Source organism: Zootoca vivipara, chromosome 13 (genome assembly GCF_965207765.1).
Source record: "Zootoca vivipara chromosome 13, rZooViv2.hap1.1, whole genome shotgun sequence".
In the NCBI taxonomy this organism is placed as follows: Eukaryota; Metazoa; Chordata; class Lepidosauria; order Squamata; family Lacertidae; genus Zootoca; species Zootoca vivipara.
Genome location: NC_142596.1, coordinates 29,814,683 through 29,839,738, shown reverse-complemented (window position 1 = coordinate 29,839,738; position 25,056 = coordinate 29,814,683). Strand labels below are relative to the sequence as shown.

The 25,056-nt window shown below is 46.8% G+C and overlaps 3 protein-coding genes across 6 annotated transcripts in view; 1 reads left to right on the top strand and 2 right to left on the bottom strand.

Annotated features, from left to right (window-relative positions):
• PGP (phosphoglycolate phosphatase) overlaps positions 1-2,348 on the bottom strand; it is a 5,741-nt gene extending 3,393 nt beyond the window's left edge. The window contains exon 1 of the mRNA XM_035131151.3: positions 1,297-2,348. Coding sequence (XP_034987042.1) covers positions 1,297-1,894 — 598 coding nt within the window. The 5' untranslated portion in view covers positions 1,895-2,348. The remainder of the gene's footprint in view (positions 1-1,296) is intronic.
• On the top strand, positions 2,178-13,999 carry E4F1 (E4F transcription factor 1). The gene is made up of 14 exons (XM_035131134.3): positions 2,178-2,576; positions 3,635-3,759; positions 4,875-4,971; positions 5,654-5,859; positions 6,396-6,516; positions 6,861-7,013; positions 7,512-7,678; positions 8,471-8,698; positions 8,948-9,047; positions 9,582-9,799; positions 10,344-10,542; positions 11,053-11,213; positions 11,543-11,605; positions 13,089-13,999. Exons 1-14 carry the CDS (start codon positions 2,408-2,410, stop codon positions 13,440-13,442), a joined length of 2,361 nt encoding a protein of 786 aa, XP_034987025.1. The 5' UTR covers positions 2,178-2,407; the 3' UTR covers positions 13,443-13,999.
• On the bottom strand, positions 13,805-25,056 carry ZDHHC4 (zDHHC palmitoyltransferase 4). Of its 4 annotated transcripts, none has more exons than XM_035131147.3 (7): positions 24,922-25,056; positions 23,221-23,349; positions 22,205-22,278; positions 20,462-20,640; positions 19,232-19,357; positions 17,100-17,344; positions 13,805-16,177 (listed from the first exon to the last, which is right to left on the bottom strand). In XM_035131147.3, the coding sequence occupies exons 2-7, from the start codon at positions 23,341-23,343 to the stop codon at positions 15,905-15,907; spliced, it is 1,020 nt and encodes a 339-aa protein (XP_034987038.1). In that variant the 5' UTR covers positions 23,344-23,349; positions 24,922-25,056; the 3' UTR covers positions 13,805-15,904. The 4 variants fall into 4 exon arrangements, with proteins under 4 accessions (XP_034987038.1, XP_034987037.1, XP_088512992.1 ...); XM_035131146.3 differs by having other exon boundaries at positions 23,556-24,993; XM_088656866.1 differs by lacking the exon at positions 24,922-25,056 and adding an exon at positions 24,566-24,760.

Genomic DNA, 25,056 nt, shown 5'->3' with positions numbered 1-25,056 from the left:
GCAACATCTGAAGGGCACTAAGTTGGGAAAGGTTGTTGCAGTGTGCTGCCCACATACCATAAAAGAACTGATGCTGGAAAGCAGTTACCAATGTAGCAGGTCCTGAACTAGAGAGGCTAATGATCTAAGGGAGCATCCTCTGTTCCTAATTACAGCTCCCATCATTCCTCACACTTAACCATACTAATGAGGGCCAACAGGAGTTGAACAAATGGGCTAGAGGAAGTTTGGGATGAGGGTTAGTCTTGACCTGAGATGAGGTATAAGCTCTCTATGCTCACTGAGTAATTTAGGACTACGTAACCAGGGGTCCCCAAACTAAGGCCCAGGGGCCGGATGCAGCCCAATCGCCTTCTCAATCCGGCCCGTGGATGGTCCGGGAATCAGCATGTTTTTACATGAGTAGAATGTGTCCTTTTATTTAAAATGCATCTCTGGGCTATTTGTGGGACATAGAAATTCATTCATTTTTTTCCTTCAAAATATAGTCTCCCCCCCCCCCATGTCTGAGGGACAGTGGACTGGCCCCCTGCTGAAAAAGTTTGCTGACCCCTCTATCTCAACAGGGTAGTGATGATAAAAAATGGGCTGGATTTCAAAAATTGCTTCCAATACACAGATACAGGATAACAAAATATGTTTTAAAACATTAAAAAGCAACATTCCTGCAGGGGAAAGGCAAGGGAGACACTTTACTTACTTCCCTACTCAGCCGGTCAAGTTCTCCTTTTTTAAAGGGAAATTCTCTTATGCTGAATAGGCTTCCTCATGAGAAAAGGGAAAACTTGACAGCTATGGCCTGCGCCTATCACATTCTGCATGCACTCAGATGTAGCCAGACACAGGCCAAAATTGACACTGTACATTTAAAGCAGTACACCACTTTAAATACTTGTGGCTTTGCCCAAAGACTTCTCGGTGCCATGATATATTGTTAAGAGTGCTGAGCATTGCTAGACCACCATTCACTTCACATAGCTACAATTCCCAGAGCTCCCTTGGATGAGGGACTGATTGTCACACTACACTGTGAATTGAGGCAACTAGAGGTCTACTGACAACCCTCGGCACCTTTAACCACAGCTCCCAGCTTTCTTTAGGAAAAACTGTGGCTGTTCAAGTGATATTGTAGCGCTTTAAATGTGAGCGTGTGAACGTGTCCCCAGTCACGTCCTATGCTCGCTCAGCCACCTGTACCCTTCCGGACGGTCGCGCTCAGCTGGAGCTCAAATGCGGTCTGACGCACTTAAGCACGCGGGAGCGCGCGCACATACACAAGAACACGCGTGTACGCACCGGGGACGGCGCTCCCTCCCTCGAGCGGCAGACGGTTGTCTCGGTTGGTGCCCACCAGGAGACACCCGTCGCGCATCAGGTAGCGCAGGGCCAGGCAGAGCTTGCCGTAACTGAAGTGCTCGTCGTAACCCACCAGGACCGCCCGCACAGAAGGATCGAGCGGGGCGCGGGAGCCAAAGTTGGCGGACCCCGGTTCGGGGGCGGGGCCCGCGCCCAGGTGCGCCACGCCTACCGCCTCCAGCTCGGCGCTGAGGGCGGCCCCGCCCAGCACGTAGGCGGCGCCTCCTGCAGGAAGGGCGTGGCTCAAGTAGCGCGCGGCGCAGTAGGCGGAGCCGAAGACCTGCCGCGTCTCGGCCGGCGGGAAGCCCAGGCGCTGTAACTTCTCCACGTAGGCCTGGCGCGTGCGCGAAGAGTTATTGGTCACGTAGCACAGCTGCTTCCCGGCGCCCGCCAGGCGGCCCAGCGCCTCCGCCGCACCGGTAATCGCCGCCTCGCCCCGCCACAGCACCCCGTCGCAGTCGAACAGCACCGCCTTCGCGTCCCGTAGCGCCGACCGCGCCGCGGCCGACGATCCCAGCCGTTCGCACCGCTTCGTCATCGCGGACCTGCTGGGATGGACGGACTGAGAGAAACCGGCGCTGCTTTCTTCTCACGACTTCTCCTTGACGTCGATTGGCTGGGAGGCGGCGCGAGCTGGCGCTGATTGGGCGGGGCCAGTTTTTCAGGCTCCGCCTCATCTTGCGCCTTGAGGGAGAGAGTGAGGTGACCGCAGCCTTTAGACCCCTGCCTGAGCCCCGCTCACCGTAGCTGTTTTATTGGCCGAGATGAAGCGAAGCCAGTTTGCTATTGGGTGAGACGCCGTCTCCTCGCTTCGTTTGCTCGGGCTTCGTCCGCATTTGCGAGGTTCCCATTGGCCTAGCCGAAATAGAGTCTTTCCGCCCTTGCTCCTCATTGGCTGCGGTGCCGTGGTGGCCCTGCCCACTTCAGGTGAGCTGAGGAGAGGAAACCCCGAGCTTCGCCTCAATTGGCAAAAGTTCGGGCTCTGTGGCCCCGCCCCGTGGCGGCGCCGGGCTCGTTGTTATGACGACACGGCCGTAAAGCCGCCATCTTGATGGTTGCGGCGCCTTGCGACATGGAGGCCGCGATGGCAACGAGCGCTGGGCCGGCGGGGCTTACGGCAGTTGGGCCACGGGGACAGGAGTGTGCGGCTGAGGCTGTCTCCGGCGCGAACCAGGGGCCCGCCGCCTTCCTCAGTCTCCCGGCGCCTTTCGGTGAAGAAGGTACCGGCTTGGCAGGCAGGGATGGGGGGGGAGGGGGTCACTTACTCTCTCTAAACTAATGTCCCTCCCGAGGAGGAATGGGTGCCCGTGGTCCCCTCAGCTCTTTGCGCAGCCCGCTCTTGGGCTTGGTCGATGCAGCAGCTCGTTAAGCCACCGAATAAAGGCGAAGGCCAATACGATGGGGGAGTGGAGGCCTCTCTCTTCTGAGAATTACGCTGTCGCGCCTGCGCTCCTCCTGCTTTGAAGCGAGGAATGGCAAGCGTCGCCTTGGGGAAAGGGTGCCACGCAGCATCCCTCGGGTTCCTCGCTTCCAGCCTCTACTACTCTCAGAACTACTACTCTCTGAGCCTCAGTCAACGTGGCCATGCTTGGGGTTGATGGGAGTTGTAGTCCAAGACATTTGGAGGGTGGCAGGTCTGCAAAAGCTGCAGTGAGGTTTCAGAGTCTATGTCCCCGAAGTTTCATTTCTTTCTAATCTAGCCCAACACCTGTTCTTTTAAACAGCATGGATGTGGATGATCAGGAACACTGTTTCTTCTAATGTGCCTAAGTCAGAAAAGTAACATGACAAGCTTGTTTCTTAGCCAGAGTTGTTCAGTTGTAAAATAGCTCCTGCCTACATCTTTTCTATGAGAAAGCATGCATTTCATGGTCACATGCAAGAGAGGACAGTGGAAGTGCTGGGAATGGGGATTTCAGCAGTGTAACTTGTTGTGCAAACTGCTGTATTGAAATTCTCTTCTACACAGCTTTTTAGGGTGCAGGAGCTCTGCCCCTTTTTGCACTTGACCCTTATTAAGCATTGCAAAATCAAGTTCTAATCTTAATCAATGTTAAATTCTTCTCAGCTTGTGTTTTCACATTTACTGGATGCTTTTATATCAGGGTGTGTCCTCAAGCTATCCTATCAGCTGCTTGCCAGCACCCAATTTATACAACTTCCAATCATATAATGACCAATATAAACTAGAAACCAGCTGGTCTGAATGCTTTGTCTTTAAATAGTCTTGTTATTCCATCTGAAGATGGTGACAGTTTTCTTATCCTTTGAATTTTAGATGAAGATGACAGGCACAAGTGTGGTCGGTGCCAGTCAGAGTTCACTTCTTTGGAAGAATTTGTACAGCACAAATTACAAAAGCTTTGCCAGAGGCAACAAGATACTACAGCAGTAACAACCCCGGCAAGTTTCCTGAGAAGGCGATGGCTGGATTCTCTTCTAGCCCTGAGACTGCTTGCTAGGACAAGTTTTCTCATTGAGGGCAGTGGGTGGGGGAAACGCATGACAATATTACTCTGGTAAAGGTAAAGGGACCCCTGACCATTAGGTCCAGTCGTGACGGACTCTGGGGTTGCGGCGGTCATCTCGCGTTATTGGCCAAGGGAGCCAGCGTACAGTTTCCAGGTCATGACAAAGCTGCTTCTGGCGAACCAGAGCAGCACACGGAAACACTGTTTACCTTCCCGCCAGACCTATCTATCTACTTGCACTTTGATGTGCTTTCGAACTGCTAGGTTGGCAGGAGCTGGGACCAAACAACGGGAGCTCACCCCGTCGCGGGGATTCGAACCACCGACCTTCTGATCGGCAAGCCCCTGGGCTCTGTGGTTTAACCCACAGCGCCACCCGCTTCCCTAATATTGCTCTAGTAGTAATTTGGGTAATTACTGGATGGGTTTGGGGGAGGCTTAGGTGTGATGCCTGGAAAATTCACAGAGATGTCTTTTTTTCAAAAGTCCTACTGCAAGAGTGGCAGAGTAAGTCAACAGGCTACTGTTGAAATCAGTAGTGGGAAGCCTCTGGCCAGTGGGCCTAATTGGGCCTGGCATGGCTCTTAGTTTGACTTGTGAAGCCATTTCCTCCAAAGCACACCTCCACACCCGATGTTAGGTTTTAAGGCGTCTATGAACATGATTCCAAAGGAACCACTGAACCTCAAAAGGAGCTCCCAGGTGTTCCTTTGCAAGCAACACTTGTTTGGTGTAAACAACAAACCTCTTAGGTCAGGCACCCCCAAACTTCGGGACTCCAGATGTTTTGGACTACAATTCCCATCTTCCCCGACCACTGGTCCTGTTAACTAGGGATCATGGGAGTTGTAGGCCAAAACATCTGGAGGGCCGCAGTTTGGAGATGCCTGTCTTAGGTGTTTGGCTGCACTAGGGAAATTCTCCATCACTTTGGTGAAGAGTGAATAAACTGTGAGCAGAGAAATATTTTAAATTTTGCATCTCTCACTGTTTGGCTATAACTGTTGCAAAATGCATTCTCTTACTAAAACTCAGTTTGCTGCACAGGTCATTTCATCTGTTGAAGAGCCTATAACTGTAGCTCATATAGTTGTTGAAGCTTCTCCAATAACAGAAGAAATCAGCAATACATCTGCAATACTAGGTAGGTTCACCAAAATTTCTGAGGTATTTTGAGTGTGTCAATAAACTTGTAGCAAGTACATAAAGGTCAATCAAACAATATAAGCTTGAATTCCATAATCCTTTGACAAAACCCCCTAATAAAAGCTCCTAAGTAACCTTTCCATTCACAGCTTGTCATGGGGATAGATAACTGGTGAAAGAACAGCAAACAGATTGTAGGAGTAAACAGTTTTCACAACAGAGGAAAATGCAGTGTTGTTGCTCAGGGACCAAAACTATTAAACTCTAATAATTAACCTGGGGTTTGATGAAGCAGCAAAGTTTCCAGATGAAACCAAATTATGCAGGATGATGAAAATCCAAGCCAAAAATGAGAAATGTGATGGGTTCTCCAAACCAGGTGAACAGGCAGCAGAATGGCAAATGAGGATCAATGTAAGCTGAGTGCAAACTGAGGTACATAAGTTAGGAGAAAAGAACCCCAAGTTCTGGGTGCAATGAACTGGCTGTCCAGGAAAGAGAATTTGGGGTTGTGAGGAATAACTTAGTAAAACTATCAAATGCGCTTGCAGTGAAAAAATTATGCAAGACAGTATTATGACAAGAATCAAAGTGGTCATTGTCATAAGACCTTTATGCAGACTTTGATAGTTTGTATGGTTTGACAGTATCTGGTTTACTGTGTAGTGTTCTGGTTGCAGATAGTGGGCACATCAAAGAAGTCATTGTAGCTGGAGACCATGTATTTGAAAGCCCAAATGGCCACACTGATGGTGACACTGGAGAGGGGCAGGACAGTCCTGGAGGCCCAGAAGAAGGGGCCTCCATGGAGCTCATCAAAGTTAAGCTGTTGGTTAATAAAGAAGGCCGATACGTCTGTGAACTGTGCCACAAGACATTCAAAACGGTATGTTTGAAGTTTGTACCAGATCGTATAAGGTAGTGTTGGACAAATGAGAAAATACTGTAGATATTTGCATTTATTTATTTACAGATTTATTTATTCATGGCATTTGGGTGGCTTGCAATAGACAAGTAAAAAACTCGAATCTGAATACAAGTAAAATGTTGCCAAACCTTCAAAATCGAAACCAGATTTTAACTTATGTATTCTCCATCATTTTTGCCTATACAGTCGTACCTCGGAAGTTGAATGCCTTGCGAGTCAAATGTTTTGGCTTCCAAATGGTGCAAACCCGGAAGTGATTGTTCCGGTTTGTAAACGTTCTTTGGAAGCTGCACGTTGGTTCCTGAATGTTTTGGAAGTTGAACGGACTTCCAGAACGGATTCCGTTTGACTTCCGAGGTACGACTGTATGTTTGTTTTTGTGTGTGAATATATGTGTGTGCTTGTGTAGCTGCAGCTTGAAATTCTCCATTGGTTAAAACAGGTGATCTGTGTGCCTGGCAGCATCACCAATAGTTCCTTTCTCCTTGCTCCAGGCCAGCATCCTCAAAGCTCACATGATCACTCACAGCAGCAGGAAGGATTATGAGTGTAAGATATGTGGGACATCTTTCAGGACCAAGGGCTCGCTGATCAGACACCATCGTCGTCATACAGGTGAGAGGACAGATTGGTTTGTTATAAAATCCATAATGGTGCTATGTGTATAGAAAACCCCTCAATGCTTGGTGTATAATGATTGAGTCAGAACGGACAAACCCCCTCTGCTGGAGACAATGGAAGGCATGAGAGCCATGCACTAAGGCTCCAGTTTGCTAGCACTACCAAAAGGATGCTACTGTGGATGCTATGAAAGGAACATCCCATCAGGATCCAGTCATGTCATCCCCATCTGCTTCCTCCTCTGAGAGAAGCAGAAGAGGGAAGATTTCTTAGCTGGAGTCCATGGGCCATTTTCTTCCATGTCATAATTCTTGTCTTTTACTTCTCAACTTGTTAAGATGAGCGTCCTTACAAGTGCAAGAAATGTGGGAAAAGCTTCCGAGAGTCAGGAGCCTTGACCCGGCACCTGAAATCCTTGACTCCTTGTACTGAGAAAACCCGCTTCAATATGAACAAGGAAATAGTTGTGAGCAAAGAGGATTTAGCAGCAGGTCAGTGAAAAAACCAGCAGCTTGCCCTGCTGTTTGTACAGTTTTGTTGTCTTTCATTGAGAGTATTCTCTCTTGTTCCAAAGCAAGATGCAGCTCATGTTTGTGGCAGATCTAGAAGGCAGTCAAGTAAGGTGGGACATTTCTGACCTTATGTGAGGGGTGTCCCCTGTGACTTTGCCTCTGTTTTCTGAGAGGCCCTTTCTTGTAGAGTAGCATGGTGGCTAAGCAAGTAGGCTCTGAATACAGAAATCCAAGTCTTGCCTCTAGGAGGCCTTAGGCATGCCACAACCCGCAACATGCCTACTTTAAATAGTTGCTTGTAAACAAAATGGTGTTTGAAGTACTTTGACAATTAGAAAGCATCATGAAAATGCAGAAATATTGCAAACACAGTGGAAATTGCTTTGGATACTGGGGGAAGAGAAGACGTCAAAGTGGGAAGTTATATTTGGGAACTAGGCTGCTTGCTGAGACTCTTGTTTGCTGTTTTTCTTGAAGGGTCAAATGACTCCAATGTAGAGGTTGTTCCTTCGCTAGCAGCTCAGTCTGTGGAGTCCCCTCCTGTGATTCATTTAGTGACGGATGCAAAAGGGAATGTCCTCCATGAAGTCCACGTCCAGGTGCAGGAGCTCCCAATCACAGAGGAGAAATTGTTGGGCCAAGAGGTTAGTGCTACCCATGATGAGGGAAAGGTTGGCATTTGGCTTAGACTAGAGACACACACTGATTTCCAGCTGTGGGTTTGGCATGATGAGACAACATGCCTGACCAGTCTCAAGGGGCTAGGTGGAAAGAAAATTCTAAAGAAGTCTTGCTTTGAAATCTTTACCTGGAGAATTTCAAGCCCAACACAAGGCATCAAAACTCAAGGCTCATCTGCAAGAAAGCAAGCAGTTCTAAATAATGTCTCCCTCTTTAGAAATTTGAGAACCTTTGGTGTGCTCTGCACAGGCGTCTGAGATCAATTTGCTAACAGAGTTTGGTTTTTCTGTTTAAGAGAGTGGGTCTCAAATTATAAGATCGGCCACTACTGAGTGTGTATAACTGTAAAATTGCAGAGGGTAAAAAGATTTTGTAGCAAGCAGGTCCAATGGTAGGGGTTTAATGTCGCTTCCTCAAAAATGGCTATTCTAACTAAATTGCAGAGAGGCAAGGAATATATAGGAGTTTCTGTTTGCAGCAGAATTGGATTTAGGCTGAAATCTGGTATATTCTAGTCCTCTAACACCAACACTGGGTTAAATCCCAATCTAAACCTTGCATATGGTATTCTCTGGGAATGTTTTGCATTTTCTGATGGGTTGTGGGGCCCGGGAGAAGAGATGCCAGTGGTTTCCTGAGTTCAAAATGTTGAGGAATGCTGGCTTAAGAGAGAGCTTTTAGCAACTTCTGGGGCTAAAACAGCTGGTCTCTACTTTGCAGTTAACTGCCCTGCATCTGTCCCTGGTTTTCTTTAGCCTTCAAATCCTGAGGACCTGCCCCCTGAGGGAGATGACAATGAGAACTTGCTGAGGGAAGCCATGAGGAATTCTGGGATTGTGATAGAACAGGTGTCTATGGAGGAGGCGACCAAATCAGATGAAGCCAATGAGGTGACTGGTGCAGAGGAGTCAAAGAACGAAGAGGTGGAGATGCCCGAGAAGCTGTGTGAGGAGGAGTACGTGAAGATCGAGCATGCAGAAACTGTAAGTTTGTCAGGGGAGCTGCTTCCCCTGTATTTCAGTTAAGTCGCCTCTCATGAATTCAGGTTTGGCTGATGCATGACAACAGGTCTTGGTGGTGTGCAGCTGTATACGGGTTAACACCTGATCTGGGGCCCCCTTTGCTGCCTTCAGTGCTGCTTTAACAATGGCATATGCTGCCTTTCAAATTGGATACCTTGATTCAAACTTTTGCAATGTCAAGTACTTATGCCACCCCCCTCTGTCTCATAGCCAGATGCAGATCCGACTGATGAGGGCCAGGTGTGCCCCTACTGCAGTGAAATCTTCCAGGATCACAGCTCCCTTGACCTGCACATCAGCAGACATTTCGGTAAAGGGACATCTTGTTGTGTCTTGTCAAGGTATCCATGGACAAATTGCTTCCTTGGACAATCACAGTTTTATCAGGCTGCAGCTGGGTGGCTTTCCGTGGCATGCAAATGATTTATTTTCTCTGTTAGATTGCTGCACATTGCTGCAAGATACCATAAAAGTGTAAAAATAGTTTAAAGGCCTCAGAATTATCCTTACTAATTTGGAATTGTTGAGAAATCATTCCCTAGTAGCAAAAATGGTAGATGTTTCGGGCTTGCTAATTTATTTAGCTGAGTGTTGCAGATACTGGCTTTAAGTTTAGCTTAAGGCTGAGCAAAGGTCAACCCTGGGATCTCTGGCTAAATCAGCCTCATGCCTGAGGCACCTGTCTTTGTTACGAACAGAAAATTTATGGGCAGTTCCTCTGCGGCTATGAAGGCAGTTTCTTCTTTGATATCCTACCACCTTGCATTTTCACATGTCATAAATACTGGACATTCCACTTGCTCCAATCCTTTTTTTTTTGTGAAACTTTCCACCTCTTGCCCAGACTACAAACCTTTCCCATGTGAAGAGTGTGGCAAAGGATTCACCAAAGGCTACTTGCTGAAAAAACACCAGGAAGTGCATGTGAACGAGCGGCGGTACCGTTGTGGGGATTGCGGCAAGCTGTACAAAACAATTGCGCATGTGAAGGGACACAGGAGGGTTCACTCTGATGAGCGGCCATATCCTTGCCCCAAATGTGGCAAGAGATACAAGACGAAGGTAGGAGCCCCACATCTTTTGGGACTTGTTCTTTGATGGGAACCTGGTTAAGCCCTGGGGTGCATTCCCTTTTAGGTGACTTTTGGAGGGCCATGTGCCAGTAGGGAAAAGTGGGCAGAGCAATTTTACCTTAGCATTAGCGCTCAAAGTGACTGGGAGACTTGAGAGGAGCATTGCTTCCTATTTTGCCTGAAGGGCACTTCTCAAGAATTTTCTGAGTTTCTCGAAAATGCTCAAATGAAAATTTCTGAGCACTGCTGAAGGATTCTGCTGGGCTTTGTGCCAAAAGTTGGGTGGTTTATTTTTCTTTGGCAGCAAGTCTGCCTCCAGTGCGTTGGAGTCACCTGTCCTTTATTTTTAAAAACTGCTCTTGGCAGACAAGAAGCTTTGTGAAGTGTTCAAAGTGAAGCAGATGATTTTAATTTTTTTTACTCTTAAGACTGGTGTGCAATGGATGCTTCTGTCTGCTCAGGAGGTCCAGTGTAGGAAGTTTGCTGCGTTTGTCTATGTTCACTCATGACTTCCATGCTCTCCTCTCCTGCAGAATGCCCAGCAGGTGCATTATCGGACACACCTCGATGACAAACCATACATCTGCCAGTTCTGCAGTCAGGGATTTCGGGAAAAGGGTTCCCTGGTGCGCCACATCCGCCACCACACAGGAGAGAAGCCCTTCAAGTGTTACAAATGTGGCCGTGGTTTTGCAGAGCATGGCACCCTCAACAGGCACCTGAGGACCAAAGGTAAGGGAGCTGTCTCTTTTCATGTAAAATGCAAGCTGGAGCCAAGGGCAACATGTGCTAGCTTCTAGAATAGGAGCAGCTTTGTGGCAACCGCATCCCCCATTTCTGTAGAGTGCTATAACATTTAGAGGCCAAGGGGTTGGAAGGTGGGTGCAGAATCTTCCTGGTGAAAATTCTAGAAGTCAGAATATTGGTTGATCTTTTGATCTATGGTGGTGGGGAGAACTGGATTTCTTGTAGTGGCTGAGTATTTGTTTAAAAGCATGTATAAATGGCTTAATATTTTAAAATATTATATAATAGTTCGTTGCTCCCTGAACAAATAATCCAGAATAAGGAAACATGCTATATTTGCAAACAGTGGGGGCAAGAATTTGGCATTCCTTGGCACAGAGGGTTTCTTTTCTTTTTTAGACAGAGGATATTTTGATAAGAGACTTGAGCATGTCAGGATTGAACATGGATCCAGAAATTATTTTAATTTGACAAGTTACCGTATCCTTCAACTAGGTGGCTGTCTGCTTGCCTTGAAAGAAGCTGAAGAAGAAGCTCTGTCGGAGGAAGTTCAGTCTGCTGACAATTTGGCTGCAACGGTCATTTCTGAAGATCCTCCTACAGTCCTTGTGGAGTTCTCTTCGGTGGTGGCAGATACGCAAGAGTACATCATTGAGGTAACTGAGCAGCACTGAGGGAGAATCTTCAGGGTTGGCGGGTGGTTTTCAGTTGTGGTTTGTCCAGGGGCATCGAGAGCCAGACTATAAATCTGTCAAGCGCTTGTGAATAGAATAGGCTTCACCAACCCGGTTCCTTCTATTTTTGAACCATTTTCATAAGCACCAGCATCCTGTGGCTCTGCTGGCTGAGCCTGAGAGGCATAGCAGAAGGTATGTGGTGGATTGTGCCTGGAACAAAGAGCATTCCTGAGGACATTACCTGCATGTGATTACACTGCAAAGTTAAGTTCCTGATTTAGGAAAAATCTGTGTTCTCTCTCTTTTAGACAGCTACCGAAGAGATGGAAACCACGGAAGCTGCTGAAATCATAGAAGGGACAAGGCATGAGGTACCGTATTTTTCGGACCATAACACGTACCGGACCATAACACGCACATAGGTTTTTTTTGAGGAGGGAAACAAGAAAAAAAATTTCCCTGGTTTTCCTCCTCTAAAAGGCTGGGAGGGGGAGCGATGAAGGGGGAGCGAAGGAGGCAGCGGGGGATGGCGGGTAAGGACGAGCAGCATGCCTCCACTGCCCCCCCCCCCGCTTCTCACTGAACGTGGCGGAGGCGGGGGGAGGCTGATACGGTATGTGAGGTGGGGCTTACCTGCCCCCCCAATATTTCATTCAAGTAGGAAGAAGGAGGAAGGGAAGGAAGGGGTGAGAGAGAGAAAGAGAGACAAGGAAGGAAGGGGTGAAAAGGGAAGGAGGGGAGAGGGGGGGAGAAAGGAAGGATGGAAGCTGGGAGGAGGGGCAGAAGGGGCTCCCTTCCGTCTCTCCTCTCACCTCGCTTGCTGTCACGGAAGCAGCCAGAGAGCCGGTTTCCCGCTGTGCCGGGCTCTGGCTATTGCGGGGCTCTGGTTCTGGCTCTTTGCAGGGCTCTGGCTCTGACATTCGCTCCATAACACGCAGCGACTTTTCCCCTTCCATTTTAGGAGGGGGAAAGTGCGTGTTATGGTCCGAAAAAATACGGTGGGTTGCTCTCCCTGAAGAGGCTCCTTACAATCCTTGCTACTAAAATCTTTAAAGCTTGAAGTGATTAATTCATTGATAAAATTAACAAGAGACATCTTTGTAGTAAATACACACACACAAAAGACTCTGTAGCCTGTATAATACCTTCTTGGGTGGGAGAGTGGATCTAGGAAGCTGCTTTCTATCAGGTCTGCCCTCCAGGATCTAGGGCAGAAAAAAAGGTCTTTGCCACCCACCAGGGATTGAATTTTCTGTATGCAACACAGGTGCTCTGTGTCCACTTCTCCAAGTTCCACATCCCCTTTCAGAGAGGAGAGCTTCCCCAGTTCCTGGCACTGAGAAAGAAAAGCAAGTGCTTTGGTCTTAAAGTGACTCTGATCTTAAAGCAAGAGCCATTGCCAAACTCTGTATTTTCTCTTCTCTTCCCCATCTTTGGACTCTTCATACCCCATCTGTTAGTTTGTTGGAGGAGGGAAGAACTTGCTAGTTTGGAGCTGGACTGCATGTCAGATTTGTGTCCACTTATATATTCCTTTGCACTTTATAGAATAGGTGAAAGGAACTAACATCTGTTAATTGTCAAGCAGCTGACAATGAAGCTCCGTTAGGGCTTTTTGGCTCCATGGTTTTTGTTTCTTTCTCTCTGGACACATTTTTAAGAGAGTGGCTGTGCTGGCTGGGAGTTGTATTCTGAAACATTTGGAGGGCACCACATTGGGGAAGGCTGATGTTCATGAAAATGTACGCCAGGCGTACATCCTCTCTCTGACTCAAACTACACATGCAGTGACTCTGGTACAGTGGGTGCAAATCTGGCTTTGAATCATTGGTGTATTTCCTTCCTTCCATGCAGGTTGACAGTCACATCATGAAAGTAGTTCAGCAGATTGTAAACCAAGCGAATTCTGGCCATCAGATTATTGTCCAGAATGTCACTGTGGCAGAAAGTTCTGCCTTGACACCCGATGGCACAGACACAGACACAATTGCCATAGCAACTCCCGAGAGTCTCACGGAGCAGGTTGCCATGACGCTAGCTTCAGCCATTGGTGAAGGAGCTGTGTTGGCCACAGAGGGGAGCAGCGAGGTTGAAGAGGCAACAGTGACAATGGTGGCATCTGAAGACATTGAAATAATGGAGCACTCGGGGGAGTTTGTGATTGCCACCCAGGAGGAGGAAGTGGAGGTTCAGACTGTTATAGTCTAGACCAGGGGAGAGAGAGCCATATCTGCATTTAATCTCTGGGGGCTGCCCCGTGGGTGGTCTTCAGCACTGTGGAAAATGTCACATGGGGTCGGGGCACTCTGGTGGTTTAAAAGGGCTCGATGACTAGTGTCCTCATAGCACTTGTGCTCAGCTGCTGCTTGTTGAAATCAGGCAGTGATGGAGCAAAGCACTTTAATCTTAGCTTAGCGGGGGGAGAAGAAAGGGTGGGGGGATTTGCAGGGAAATTAAACTATGCCATGCAACCAGAGGCCTCTTTTCTGGGGCACCTACTTGCCTTTCATATGTAAGTCCATATAAGGCATGGAATGTAAGCTACTGATAATGGATGCAAACTTTAAAGAAAAGTTTGAAAATGCTTTACTATACAGGAACACAGGTTATCTTAATATCCTGCAACTGCTACATAAAGACCACAATGTACATTTTGTAACCATGTAACATTTAATTGCTTATTGTACAGTTTGTAAATGTTTTTAAAATACATAATTTTCTACAAAATTCTGATGTAATAAAAAGAGAGCTATTATTAGATGAAAGCTGGTTATTTGTTTTTTGTTTTGGTAAAAAGTAGCTGTCACTTCTCTTATCCTACAGATTAAATGAATGTTAGTAGTGCAAAAGCAGTCAGTAGCCTTGGATTATTCCAGTTAACAAGTTTCTACGGTAGTTCTTATGACTGGAAACTAGGGTAATGCCTAAAGTCTCAAGAAGCAAGCAGGGGCTTGGGGCTCCTAAGCAGAATCATAGAATTGGAAGGGACCATGAGGATCATCTTACCGTGTTTCTCTGAAAATAAGACACCTTATATTTTTCCTCAAAAACACAGTGGCTTATTTTCAGGGGATGTCTTTCTCCCTCTGTGTGTGTGTGTGTGTGTGTGTATACACACACACACACACATATAGTATAGAGTCCCCTGGAACCTGGTGAACAGCCTAGCAAGTCCCCTGTTCAAAGTGGTGAAAGCCATGGGAGGGGGAGATACCCACTTCACTACCGGTACTGACAATATGTGAAGAAACCAGCTGCTGGCTTGGGCCTACGCATGACGCGGCGCTGCTTCAGGGCTTGGTGTGGCGCTGCTGCTGCTGCTGGGTCCCGCTGGCTCAGGGCTACGTGCGGCGCTGCTTTGGGGCATGGCGCGGCACAGTGCTACTTAGGGGCTACATGCGGCGCTACTGGCTTGGGGCTAGGCATGGCGCAGTGCTGCTTCGGGGCTCGGCACAGCGTTGCTGCAGGCTCCCGCTGGCTCGGGGCGGGGGACTGCTTTGGGGCGCGACGCAACGCTACTTAGGGGTGCGGCGCTGCTTCGGGGTGCGGCATAGCGCTGCTGCCGGGTCATGCGCGGGGCTATGTGCGGCGCTGCTGCTGCTGGGTCCCACTGGCTCGGGGCTACGTGCAGTGCTGCTTCGGGGCTTGGTGTGGCGCTGATGCTGCTGGGTCCCACTGGCTCGAGGCTACGCGTGGCACTGCTGCTGGCTTGTGGCGGCACTGCTTCGGGGCTCGGCGCAGGCGCTGCTTCAGGGCTCGGCGCTGCTGGCTCGGGGCTACATGCGGCGCTGCTTTGGGGCTCGGCGTGGCGCTGCTGCTGGGTCCCACTGGCGCAGCGCAGTGCTCCTCGTGCTGCTGGGTCCCACTAGCTCAGGGCTCTGCACGGTGCTGCTGCTGCTGTTGTGTCCTGTTGGCTCGGGGCTCCATACGGTGCGGTGCTGCTGGGTGCTTTGTCGGCGCTGCAGCAGCAGCCGGTTCCGGGCGATGACCTGGCAGGCCTCCTCTTCCTGCCGTGGCCGGTGTTGCTGCTGCGCCTATCACTACCGGGTATGTCTTATTTTCGGGGTATGACTTATATTCCTTGAATGCTTTAAAAAACTGATACGTCTTATTTTATGGCTACGTCTTATTTTCGGAGAAACACGGTAGTCCAACCATCTGCAGTGCAGTATTCTAGAGGTTTGTTCCTTGTCCCTACCACAAATGGCAGCTTCAGCTCCCATTTCAGGCAGACACTAGCAGTAAACAGGTATGTTTACTTCAGTTGCACTGGTAAGTTGGGGCTTGCTTGCAAGGGTGACTCAACAGTTGGGGGCAGGAGTCACTAACCTTTTGGGGCCAGGAGGCACATTTGGAGATGGCTGCCACTTCCAAGAGCACTTCCAAGACCACTATATCCAGTTCTGCCAGCCACTGAAGGATAGGCAAAGACAGTGCAAACAGAAAATGCTCAGAAAGAGCAAATACCCTCTCTGAGCATTGTAATGGGAACTAAGACCTTTCACTGGCCCCTTAAGAGCCTGTGGCCATAAGAGGTAGGTAGTATCAGGCACACTGGATGCCCATGGGCATCACATTGACTACCCTTGCACTAGATTTATTTTGCCTAGGACTTTTGTGCTGAGATTAAAAACTTAAGATTTGTACAGTCCACTACTGTCAATGGCAAGTCACCTTTGCTTTTTTTCAGGGCTCATAATTGGCTTAAGAATTTCTGTGATGTTGCCCTGGATGCCTCTAGAATAAATATTTTTGTAACCCATCTGCCTGGTGTCATCCTCTGAAGATGAACATTTATACCTTGCTGACTTGAACCACTCGTTGCTTGTCTGGTTGGTCAGGATCAGATACAGAGTAAAACAAAAATAGGAGCCCAGTACAATTGAAAGGACAACGACAAAGCCCAGCATGAACACGATCCTTGGGAAGGTCAGAAAGAGGTGCTGCAAAGAGAAAAATACCCAGCTGGAGTCAAAATGCACAAAGAATATCCCAACCCGCCTGTCCTGGTGGTTCATGTACCTACTTCTTCCTTCAATGGTGGACAGCTTGTCTATACTGCACTCTGATCAATGTGATCAGAAGGTTTGCATCTTAACTTGAATAATTTGAAATTTAGCTTTTATATTGATAGTAATTTGAATTTTAGCTTTTTTTTTTACTAAGAAATCCCAGATTAACCATAGTTCCTCTGATCACCATACAGTATGCACTTGCCTTTTGCTTTTAGTACCAGTAGCCCTTATATCAAAGAAAGACAAAGCCACATCTAAGTAGCTTTGTAAAACAACTATTCTCAAAAAGGTGCATACTATTAGTTTCTTGGGTGGTATCCATCTGAACAGTTTCACTATTGCTAGCATTTTTGACTGCACAATGGAATCCCACCCCCCCATGCATCCCCTATATTTGTTCTGGGGGTCACCCCAAGCCTCAAGCTTTAGAGGGTAGGTGGGAAAAAGGAAGTTCCACTGTGCATCCAAAGTGCTTGCGACTAGTGGAACTGTTTAGCTGGATCCCACTCCATGATAATAAAAGCAGGTTAATTTAATGTCAATGTCAGAAGGGCACATTTAGTCTCCAAATTAATGATTCTTTTGATTAAATTTCATTCAAGCTTTGAAATCTGTTCTGCAGATCGGAAGAAGTGAGACCCTTTCAGCAAAAGCTTGCACAACAGTAAATTTGTTCCCTTCAAGGGAGTCCCCGGCTACATACAGATGAAGGCATCAGAAATTAAGGGTTGTATCCAACTAAACCCTGCTCAGAGCAGGCCCACTGAAATTACTGTTCCATTAATTGCAACAGGGCTACTCTGAGCAGGATTTAGTTGGGTACAGCCCACATCATTTTGTCAACTTTTACCTGAATAAGGAAGAAGGCATCAATCGGGCGCTCCAGGCCTTGGTCATCTGTGTAATAGCCCTGCATCATATTTGACAGAAGGACCACCTGGATGAGGAAAGTGGCTGTTAAGACTGCGATGGAAACAGCCATGGAGGTCAAGGTAAGGAGATAGAGCAGGAAGTATCTGATGTTGAAGGCACCAATGCAATTGTTGACCCAAACACAATGGTGATCAAAACGATGCACGCAGCTGTTGCACACACCTGATCAAAGCCAGAAGAAAGGTCATGATGTTCTGGTTATCAAGAAACCAACCAATAACCCTCCTGAGTTTAAAACATACCAGTTAAAACAAACAAACAAATGAAAAACCAGGCATGGGTCTCTTGTAACAGCCCCATTGTTCAAAGGGGAAGGTGGGCGAATGGGTGGAGGGAAAGAAAGCAGCAAACCAAATAAAAGATTTTTGACCCAATTAGACCACATGTGGCAGGTCTCCTGGTGCAAAATCTCTTCTGAAGAGGCCTCCAGCAATGCACAGGGTGAGAGCAGAGCTAAAGGCAGATGGTGAGGGGGTGTTTGACATTTTAAAAAGGCAGGGCCATCAGGCAGGCTGAGGCAGTCACCTCAGGTGGCAGAATCCAAGGGGCACATCTGTGGCTGTGGCAGCTTCTGGGTTGCAGGGGGCCCGCAGAGGCCTCTGTTAAGCAAGACAGCTGGGGTCTGGGGAAGGTCGTGTGAGGCCTCTGCATGATTTCGTGAGGTTCTCACTGGAACCAGAGCCCTCAACTGCGTGACCTCTGTAAGCGGGGCTTCAGCAGGCATGGTAAGTGGGGGGCGGGCAGCAGAAATGCAGGGTGCCACCTTCTTGTTTTGCCTCAGGTGGCAAAATGGGATGGGTCACCCTAGAAAAAGGACACAGTGGATACAAGGAATTTAGGGCCAGAGCAGAAACAGATGCCAGGATGAGCAAACCCTTTTAATACTAGAAGGTCCCAGGAAACAAATTTAACAAATAAATAAATTACTAAAACAGCATTAACATCCTGCTTTTCAACACAAATGTTCTCAAGAGTGGTTTACAACACAAATTGAACAGAATAAAAACAACCAAAAGTTCTGTCAAGACTCATCAACATAGATGGTCAGATTATTACATGACAATGAAAGACCCAATAGACACCCATCTGCTCTGGAAAGCAAAATAAGAGGAGGTGGAGTGACAGGAGTGGTGTTTAACAATTCTATGTCATGTGACCAGCCCATCCTTGGGACTGGCCTTATCCCATGCTTGAACTTGGGACCACCCACACACCATCCAGAGAAGACCAGGGGAAAGGGTTTCCATCCTGTGCCAAAAGGACATTAACTGGTGTCAGGTGAGCCTCTCTTGGGAAAGAGTTCAAGAAGAAGAGTTTGGATTTGATATCCCATCTTATCACTACCCTAAGGAATCTCAAACAATTTCCTTTCCCTTCCTCCCCCACAACAAACACTCTGTGATGTGACTGAGGCTGAGAGACTTCAAAGTGTGACTAGCCCAAGGTCACCCAGCAGCTGCATGTGGAGGAGCGGGGAATCGAACCCGGTTCACCAGGTTACGAGTCCATTGCTCCTAACGACTACAGGTGAAACTTGAAAAATTAGAATATCGTCAAAAAGTGCATTTATTTCAGTAATGCAACTTAAAAGGTAAAACCAATACATGAGATAGATGCATGACATGCAAAGCAAGATATGGCAAGCCTTTATTTGTTGTAATTCTAATTATTTGTCGTTAGGTGGGTCAATTATAAATGGAATGTAATTAATGAAATGTACCATAATAGCGATGTTTATTTTTGTTTACTTTTGTATTATTGTAACTATTTGTTTTATTACTGTGGAATTTCCAAAAGAAAGCATTTGTAAAAATTAAAAGAAAAATAAAAAATAGTAAGTTGCATTACTGAAATAAATGCACTTTTTGATGAAATTCTAATTTTCTGAGGTATACCACAAGAGCTGAAGGACCTCCACAAAGAAGGCCCTGTCTCCAGCTGCTACCTGCCTCACTGCCCATGATGGTGGGATCCATAAATGGACGGCCTCCAAGGCAGATCTTGACACACAAACACCGTCATGTGGGAATAATTATAATATAAACTCACCACAGTGCTTGGATCGGGCAGGTTTCCTCACTTTGCAAGTGGAGCACTCAACCCCTTTCTCAAACATCACACCGTCGTAGGCATATGCATGGAGAAACAGCACCTGGTTGGATTTAGTTATGGTACCTGGACCGGGAAAGGGAGAAGCAAATGGTTTCTTGTTGCTAAGATTCTTTCCTGACATCCGATTTCAAAATCCAGCAGATATAATAATTTGCCCTGCTACATCGGTCCAAAGGGGGTCCATCTAAGTCAGCATCCTGTTCTTAATCGTGCCCCAATGGGAAGCCCAAAAGTAGGACCTGAGTGCAAAAGCAGAAACTTTCCCCAGTTGTGCTCTCTGGCAACTGGCATTCAAAGGTATAACAAACTCTGACACCAGAGGCAGTATGCAGCCATCCCATCATGACTAGTAGCCACTTATATCCTTTGTATTCTCCACAAATTTGTCTAATTCCTGTTTGCTCCTGTGGGAGCAAATAATGTAGTTTAACTGCTTGGTGAAGGTATAATAGTGCTTGCATGTGTTGATGAGACTCTCCAAAACCCAGGAGACAGGTTGCGACTGCTACAATTCTCTCACTTCAGAAAGAAGACAATTGACTGGGCCAAAAAGCTCAGCACATACCAAAAGGACAATGTCCAAAGGGTGACTGACTATGAAGCAAAACTGAGAGGAGAAAATAACTGGAAAAGAATGTACACAAGATAAGTGAACTGAACTAAAAGAGTGGTACTGTGAAGGAACCTCCCTGCGGGGGGGGGGGGGATTACCTAGTCTGCATGTTCCTGAGAGGCGCCTGCTTTGGCCATCCAAAGATAACTCAGTGGGAAGGAGGTAGCCATGCATCCTTGGTGTATGTGTGTATAGAGCGGCCTTTGCCAACCTGGTGCCTTGTATGGACTACAATTCCCATCAACTAGCTGTGCTGCCTAGGTGTCCAAAGCATCTGGAGGGCACCAGTTGGCAAAAGCTGGCATAAACGGTATGGGTAGGGCACCAGCCAAACTCTAGTCTAGCTGCAGAAATCTAAACAACTGAAACTCTTTGTAAGGTCACAAAACAACTGAAGAAGACTCATTTCTTTGTATTCCCACATTTTATAATGGGAGTCTTATATTAAACTGGAGGCAGGCATAGGTTCATCACCTCATCTGCTGAAATCAAGGCCATTTATTGGGTACTTCCCTGCTGCCCAAGAGTTACAATTGCAGGGAAAGCAGTCTTACCTGGGTTAGTCTTGGAGCACAGAATGAAGAAACCTATGTTCACAGCCAAAAGTAGGTAAGGGAGGAGGAGGAAGTGACTGCTGAACTCCAGCTCCTGACAATAGCCAAATACTTCCCAGGAATACTCCCCATAAACCAAAGCTTCCAAGAGCAAGTGCAGGACCACAAAAGTACAGTTTCTGCAGCAAAAAGAAAAGAGATGCATAAGGGTAAGCTAGACTCCCACTTGGATATATCAGGTTTGTGATATTTTGCACTGGATATTGCAGCCTTCGGTGTTTTAGAGGTGAAGAGTAACTGTCCTCAGAGAAATCTAAAAGCCAAATTAACCTATTGGAGTCCTAACTGGTCCTGTTTTGAAAACAATTGTAATTAAAGAGATAAAGCTGCCATTCTAAACAGACTAGATCTTTAGCACCTCAGCCCTTGCTTTTTCCTGCAAGACTAATTGAAATCGTTAACAGTCATCAACAGGCTTACCACTCCTATCAGCCAATCACCCATTCCCACCACCCTTCTGAGTAATACCCCTCCCCACCCTCTGACTATACATAAGGGTCTGGTGACTTCTGTTTCAGTGTATCTGAAGAAGTGTGCAGTCACACAAAAGCTCATACCTATGAAAACTTAGATGGTCTCTAAGATGCTACTGAAAGGATTTTTTTATTTTGTTTTGTCTGCATCAGACCAACACGGCTACCTACCTGTAACTAAATAATTTGCTCACTCTTATTTGTTTCTGTCTCCCATTCTCTTGATATTTCCTTCTTGTGTGTTACTTTCTGTATGTAACCCAAAACATAATGCCTTCATCAATAATTTGCAGGGTTCCCAAACTAAGGCCCGGGGGCCGGATGCGGCCCAATCGCCTTCTAAATCCGGCCCGTGGATGGTCCGGGAATCAGCATGTTTTTACATGAGTAGAATGTGTCCTTTTATTTAAAATGCATCTCTGGGTTATTTGTGGGGCATAGGAATTCGTTCATATTTTTTTTCAAAATACAGTCTGGCCCCCCACAAGGGCTGAGGGACAGTGGACCGGCCCCCTGCTGAAAAAGTTTGCTGACCCCTGAATAATTTGCATTACCTACCATGTTTTCTTTTTAATTCAAATATATTTTTGCCAGGATGCCACTCCATTTCCTTGATTAGTGGAAGTGGGCACCATTATGCTGCCAGATTGGCAACAAAACAGTCATCCAGATAAAATAGGGAAGTTTCTCCGTCTCCAAAGGTTATCCAAGATATACAGAAAAACCCATGGCTTAAAGCAGACTTGTCTATCCTGGCGCCCTTCAGATGGTTCTAACTACAACTCCCAGCAGCCCCAACCAGCATGGCAATCAGTGCACAACAGAGAACCAGGAATGCAGAAGACCTGCCGCACTCTTGGAAGGCACAGGGAAGCCATCTTCGGAAGCCTTTCTGCAAAGCTATGGCAATTCAAAGAGTTTTACACTATGACTTTAGGGGTGTAATACTTTATGTCTTAATGTGGAAGTGAGCCTCCTTAGAAAAGGAAACTCCTTACCCTTGCCTTTGATATCTGAGATGTATGTTTTTGTGACTTACCCTATTCTCATGTCTGTGGCTTGTTTTAAATTGTTTTAACATTGCACCCTGGAATCTTATGGTAATAAATTGATATAATAATTTAAGTGACATAAATAAAATGAAAATATTAGTGCTAACATCCAGACCGGCAAAGAAAAGGCACAAAAGAAGGGGTAGAAGAAGCAGTACCGTTTATGGAAGAGGCCATGAAGCACCCAATGAGCAGCTCCTTGGACTTGGGATGGGACTATACACAACAGCACCTACATCACAGAAGACAAAAGTGGGGGAACTTTTTTTAAAAGGGGGAAAAAGCATCCCCAATCATTGACAGTCTTTTTACTCTTTTTACATTCTTGGGGTGACAGAGTAAGTTCCACATGGACAGAATCCAGCTGTACTTTCTTAACTGATTCTTGACACTGGAATAATTCAGAAACTGTTTATTTGGCATTAAGGTCTAGTTCTCAAACTGGTTTTGAGGGTGAACCACTTCAGATTGCCAGTGGGGTACAGAAGACTAAATCTTCCTCCCATAGGAAAGAAAACTCACCCACATATAAAATTAGCTCATAGCGGAAAAGATTGAGCTAGAATTAATCTCCCTAACATTTGGCTTTCTATGTGTAAAGGTTTTTGTAATTGTATGGAGAAGCATCCACTCCCATGAGCTCCTCACCTGCACTACTGAAATGGTACAACCCAGACTCAAGTCTACCCCTTCTGCTGTTTTTAGGAAATGGCATAGTTATTTCGTGTGTGTGTGTGTTAAATGTAAATTGTTAAACGTAAAAAATAAGCCAGTCTCTCAAATCATCACAGGTCAATTCTCTTTCACATACAAGTCACAATACTGTATCTTTGGCATAGGAAAAATGCTTTCGTTCTATCACAAGATTGAAGAGCCAATGATGGATGGGAACACCTGCCTTTACCTGCAATACGGAAGAACAGGATTGGCACACAGACTGAACACCACCATTTTGTGTAGATGCTCCTCAGGCAGCATGAAATAGAGATTGGTGGGATGGAAGCTGACCTGTCATCATGCTAGAAACAGTGCTGGCAAATTTTAAGTACCACTTTTATTTCTCTTTGAGCTCCAGGAATATAGGTTGGGGTTCAGTTCTAAAGTGAAGGAGAGTTGGCAAGTGGGCACAGCAGTGGGGTGACAAACTGATGTGATCAGCTTTAACATTCCTTACCTGAGTTACACAGGTGATAAGCCTTGAGGGGATGCTTTGCTTCCTTCCGGAATAGAAACAAACAAGGAGAATGGTCAGCAGAACCAGAAACACATAGAGGAGGAAGAGGCTCAAGAAGTCCATCCTGCCCTACAAAATCCAAAAAGCAGCTGATTAAAGAGGAGCCAATTCCAACAAGGAAAAAGTGCAGGGGAACCCCCACAAATATACCACCAAAGAAAGGCTGTATCTAACAGTCCAGGAACAAGCGTTGTGCCTGATCCCTGCACACTTGTCTCACCCATTATGTGCCAAGGTTTGGCGCTGATCTCTTGGTTTGCCAATTCATAGCTTACCATAAAATATGCCAGGACATTGGCCTCTAAGCTGAGTGTGTGAGCAGGCAGACCTATTTCTTGGATCAGAATATGAACATAAGGAAAGCCTGCTGGATCAAGTCAATGGCCCATCCTCTTTCTCAGCTGTGGACAAACAGATACTGTATCCCAATGGGAAACCCACAAGCAGGATTCAAGAACAAGAGCACTCTCCTGTCCTGTGGTTTCCAGCCACTGGTATTCAGAAGCATTACTGCCTCTAACTGTGGAAGCAGAGCATAGTCATTGTAACTAGTAGCCATCAGAAGCCTTGTCCTCCCTTAATTTGTCCGATTCCTTTTGCCTGTCCTGAATCTCCCAACCTCCAGCTTTCTTGGATGTCCCCACTGTGTTCCAGTCTTATGACTGAAAGAAGCAGGCAAACTCCCTGCTCACCTTCTCCACACCATCAGGCACTGTTTCATCCTGTTCCCCCTCCCAATGTTGTATGTCTTGTTTTAGCGCAGGGTATGGGGAATACCTGTGCCCAAGTGGCGCTATTACAGGCGCCACATAATACTTCTCCCCACTGGTAAGAACTCAATCTTTTAGAGCAGCAGCACCTACACTTTTGACTTTGGCTGATTAAAATTCTATAGCCATTGTAGAATATTATATTGTTTTGTGGTTTTTACTTAAACTATTTATCTGTGTTTATATCTTGTATTTTTATCTTGTGAACTGCCCTTTTGATGAAGGGCGGTAGCAAAATCTTTTTTAAAAAACCCTCTTTGAAACTCTCTGCCTATTCATATCAGACTGGCACCTTCACAGCACTCTTTTCAGCACCTGCTAAATACATTCTTGTTTAGACAAGCCTACTCAGATAGGGTAAAATATAAGTTTTCAAAAGTCTTAGATTATGGTTAGTAATTTCTGATGATTTTATAGGTTTTTCTGTAAACCGCTTAGAGGTTTGTTCGTTTTCACAATCAAGTTGTGTATAAATTTTACAAAATACTGTATATAAACAACGCCCGTTAGCCCACCCAGCATGGCCAATCCTCAGGGATTATGGGATTTGGGAGACTGCAGGCTCCTTGGGGCAGAGCCCGTCTTCCCATATGTTTGATCCCATTTAAACCCAAGTCCCGCAAGCGGCCATCCTGAAGGAGGGCTGTGGGGGGTTTCCTCTTTGCTTGGCGGAAGGGGCAGATCCGGCACCAGAACACAGCCCGCCCCGCTCCCGCTCAACCCCCCCCCCCTTAGAGCTACAGGCAACGGCCTTAAAATGGGGAGGACTAGCAGAGCGACCCCCGCCCCATCCACTGAAGCAGAGTTGCCGGGGTTGGGGGAAGGCGCGTTGCCTGGCAACAGCGCCAGAAGCAGGCCGCTTTTCGCTCACGTGACTCCAAGTTAGGGCGCCGCCATGACGGAGCCGGAAGCAGGCGGAGAACGGCGAGTCCTTTCCTAGAGTGCCGGAAGCCTCACGGCGCCACTTAACTGAGGAAGAGCGCGTTACCACGGAAACGCGAGTGCA

What these genes read in the sequence shown, in the direction of transcription:
- E4F1 (XM_035131134.3), top strand. Translation starts at nt 2,408, where the DNA reads ATGGTTGCGGCGCCTTGCGACATGGAGGCCGCGATGGCAACGAGCGCT. An exon ending in AGATCGAGCATGCAGAAACT is followed by an intron (nt 8,699 to 8,947) that starts GTAAGTTTGTCA and finishes TCTGTCTCATAG; the next exon opens with CCAGATGCAGATCCGACTGA. An exon ending in CGCAAGAGTACATCATTGAG is followed by an intron (nt 11,214 to 11,542) that starts GTAACTGAGCAG and finishes TCTCTCTTTTAG; the next exon opens with ACAGCTACCGAAGAGATGGA.
- ZDHHC4 (XM_088656866.1), bottom strand. Translation starts at nt 24,640, where the DNA reads ATGGGAAGACGGGCTCTGCCCCAAGGAGCCTGCAGTCTCCCAAATCCC. An exon ending in TTATCACCTGTGTAACTCAG is followed by an intron (nt 22,279 to 23,220) that starts GTAAGGAATGTT and finishes TCTGTGATGTAG; the next exon opens with GTGCTGTTGTGTATAGTCCC. An exon ending in GTGCTCCAAGACTAACCCAG is followed by an intron (nt 19,358 to 20,461) that starts GTAAGACTGCTT and finishes TTCCCGGTCCAG; the next exon opens with GTACCATAACTAAATCCAAC.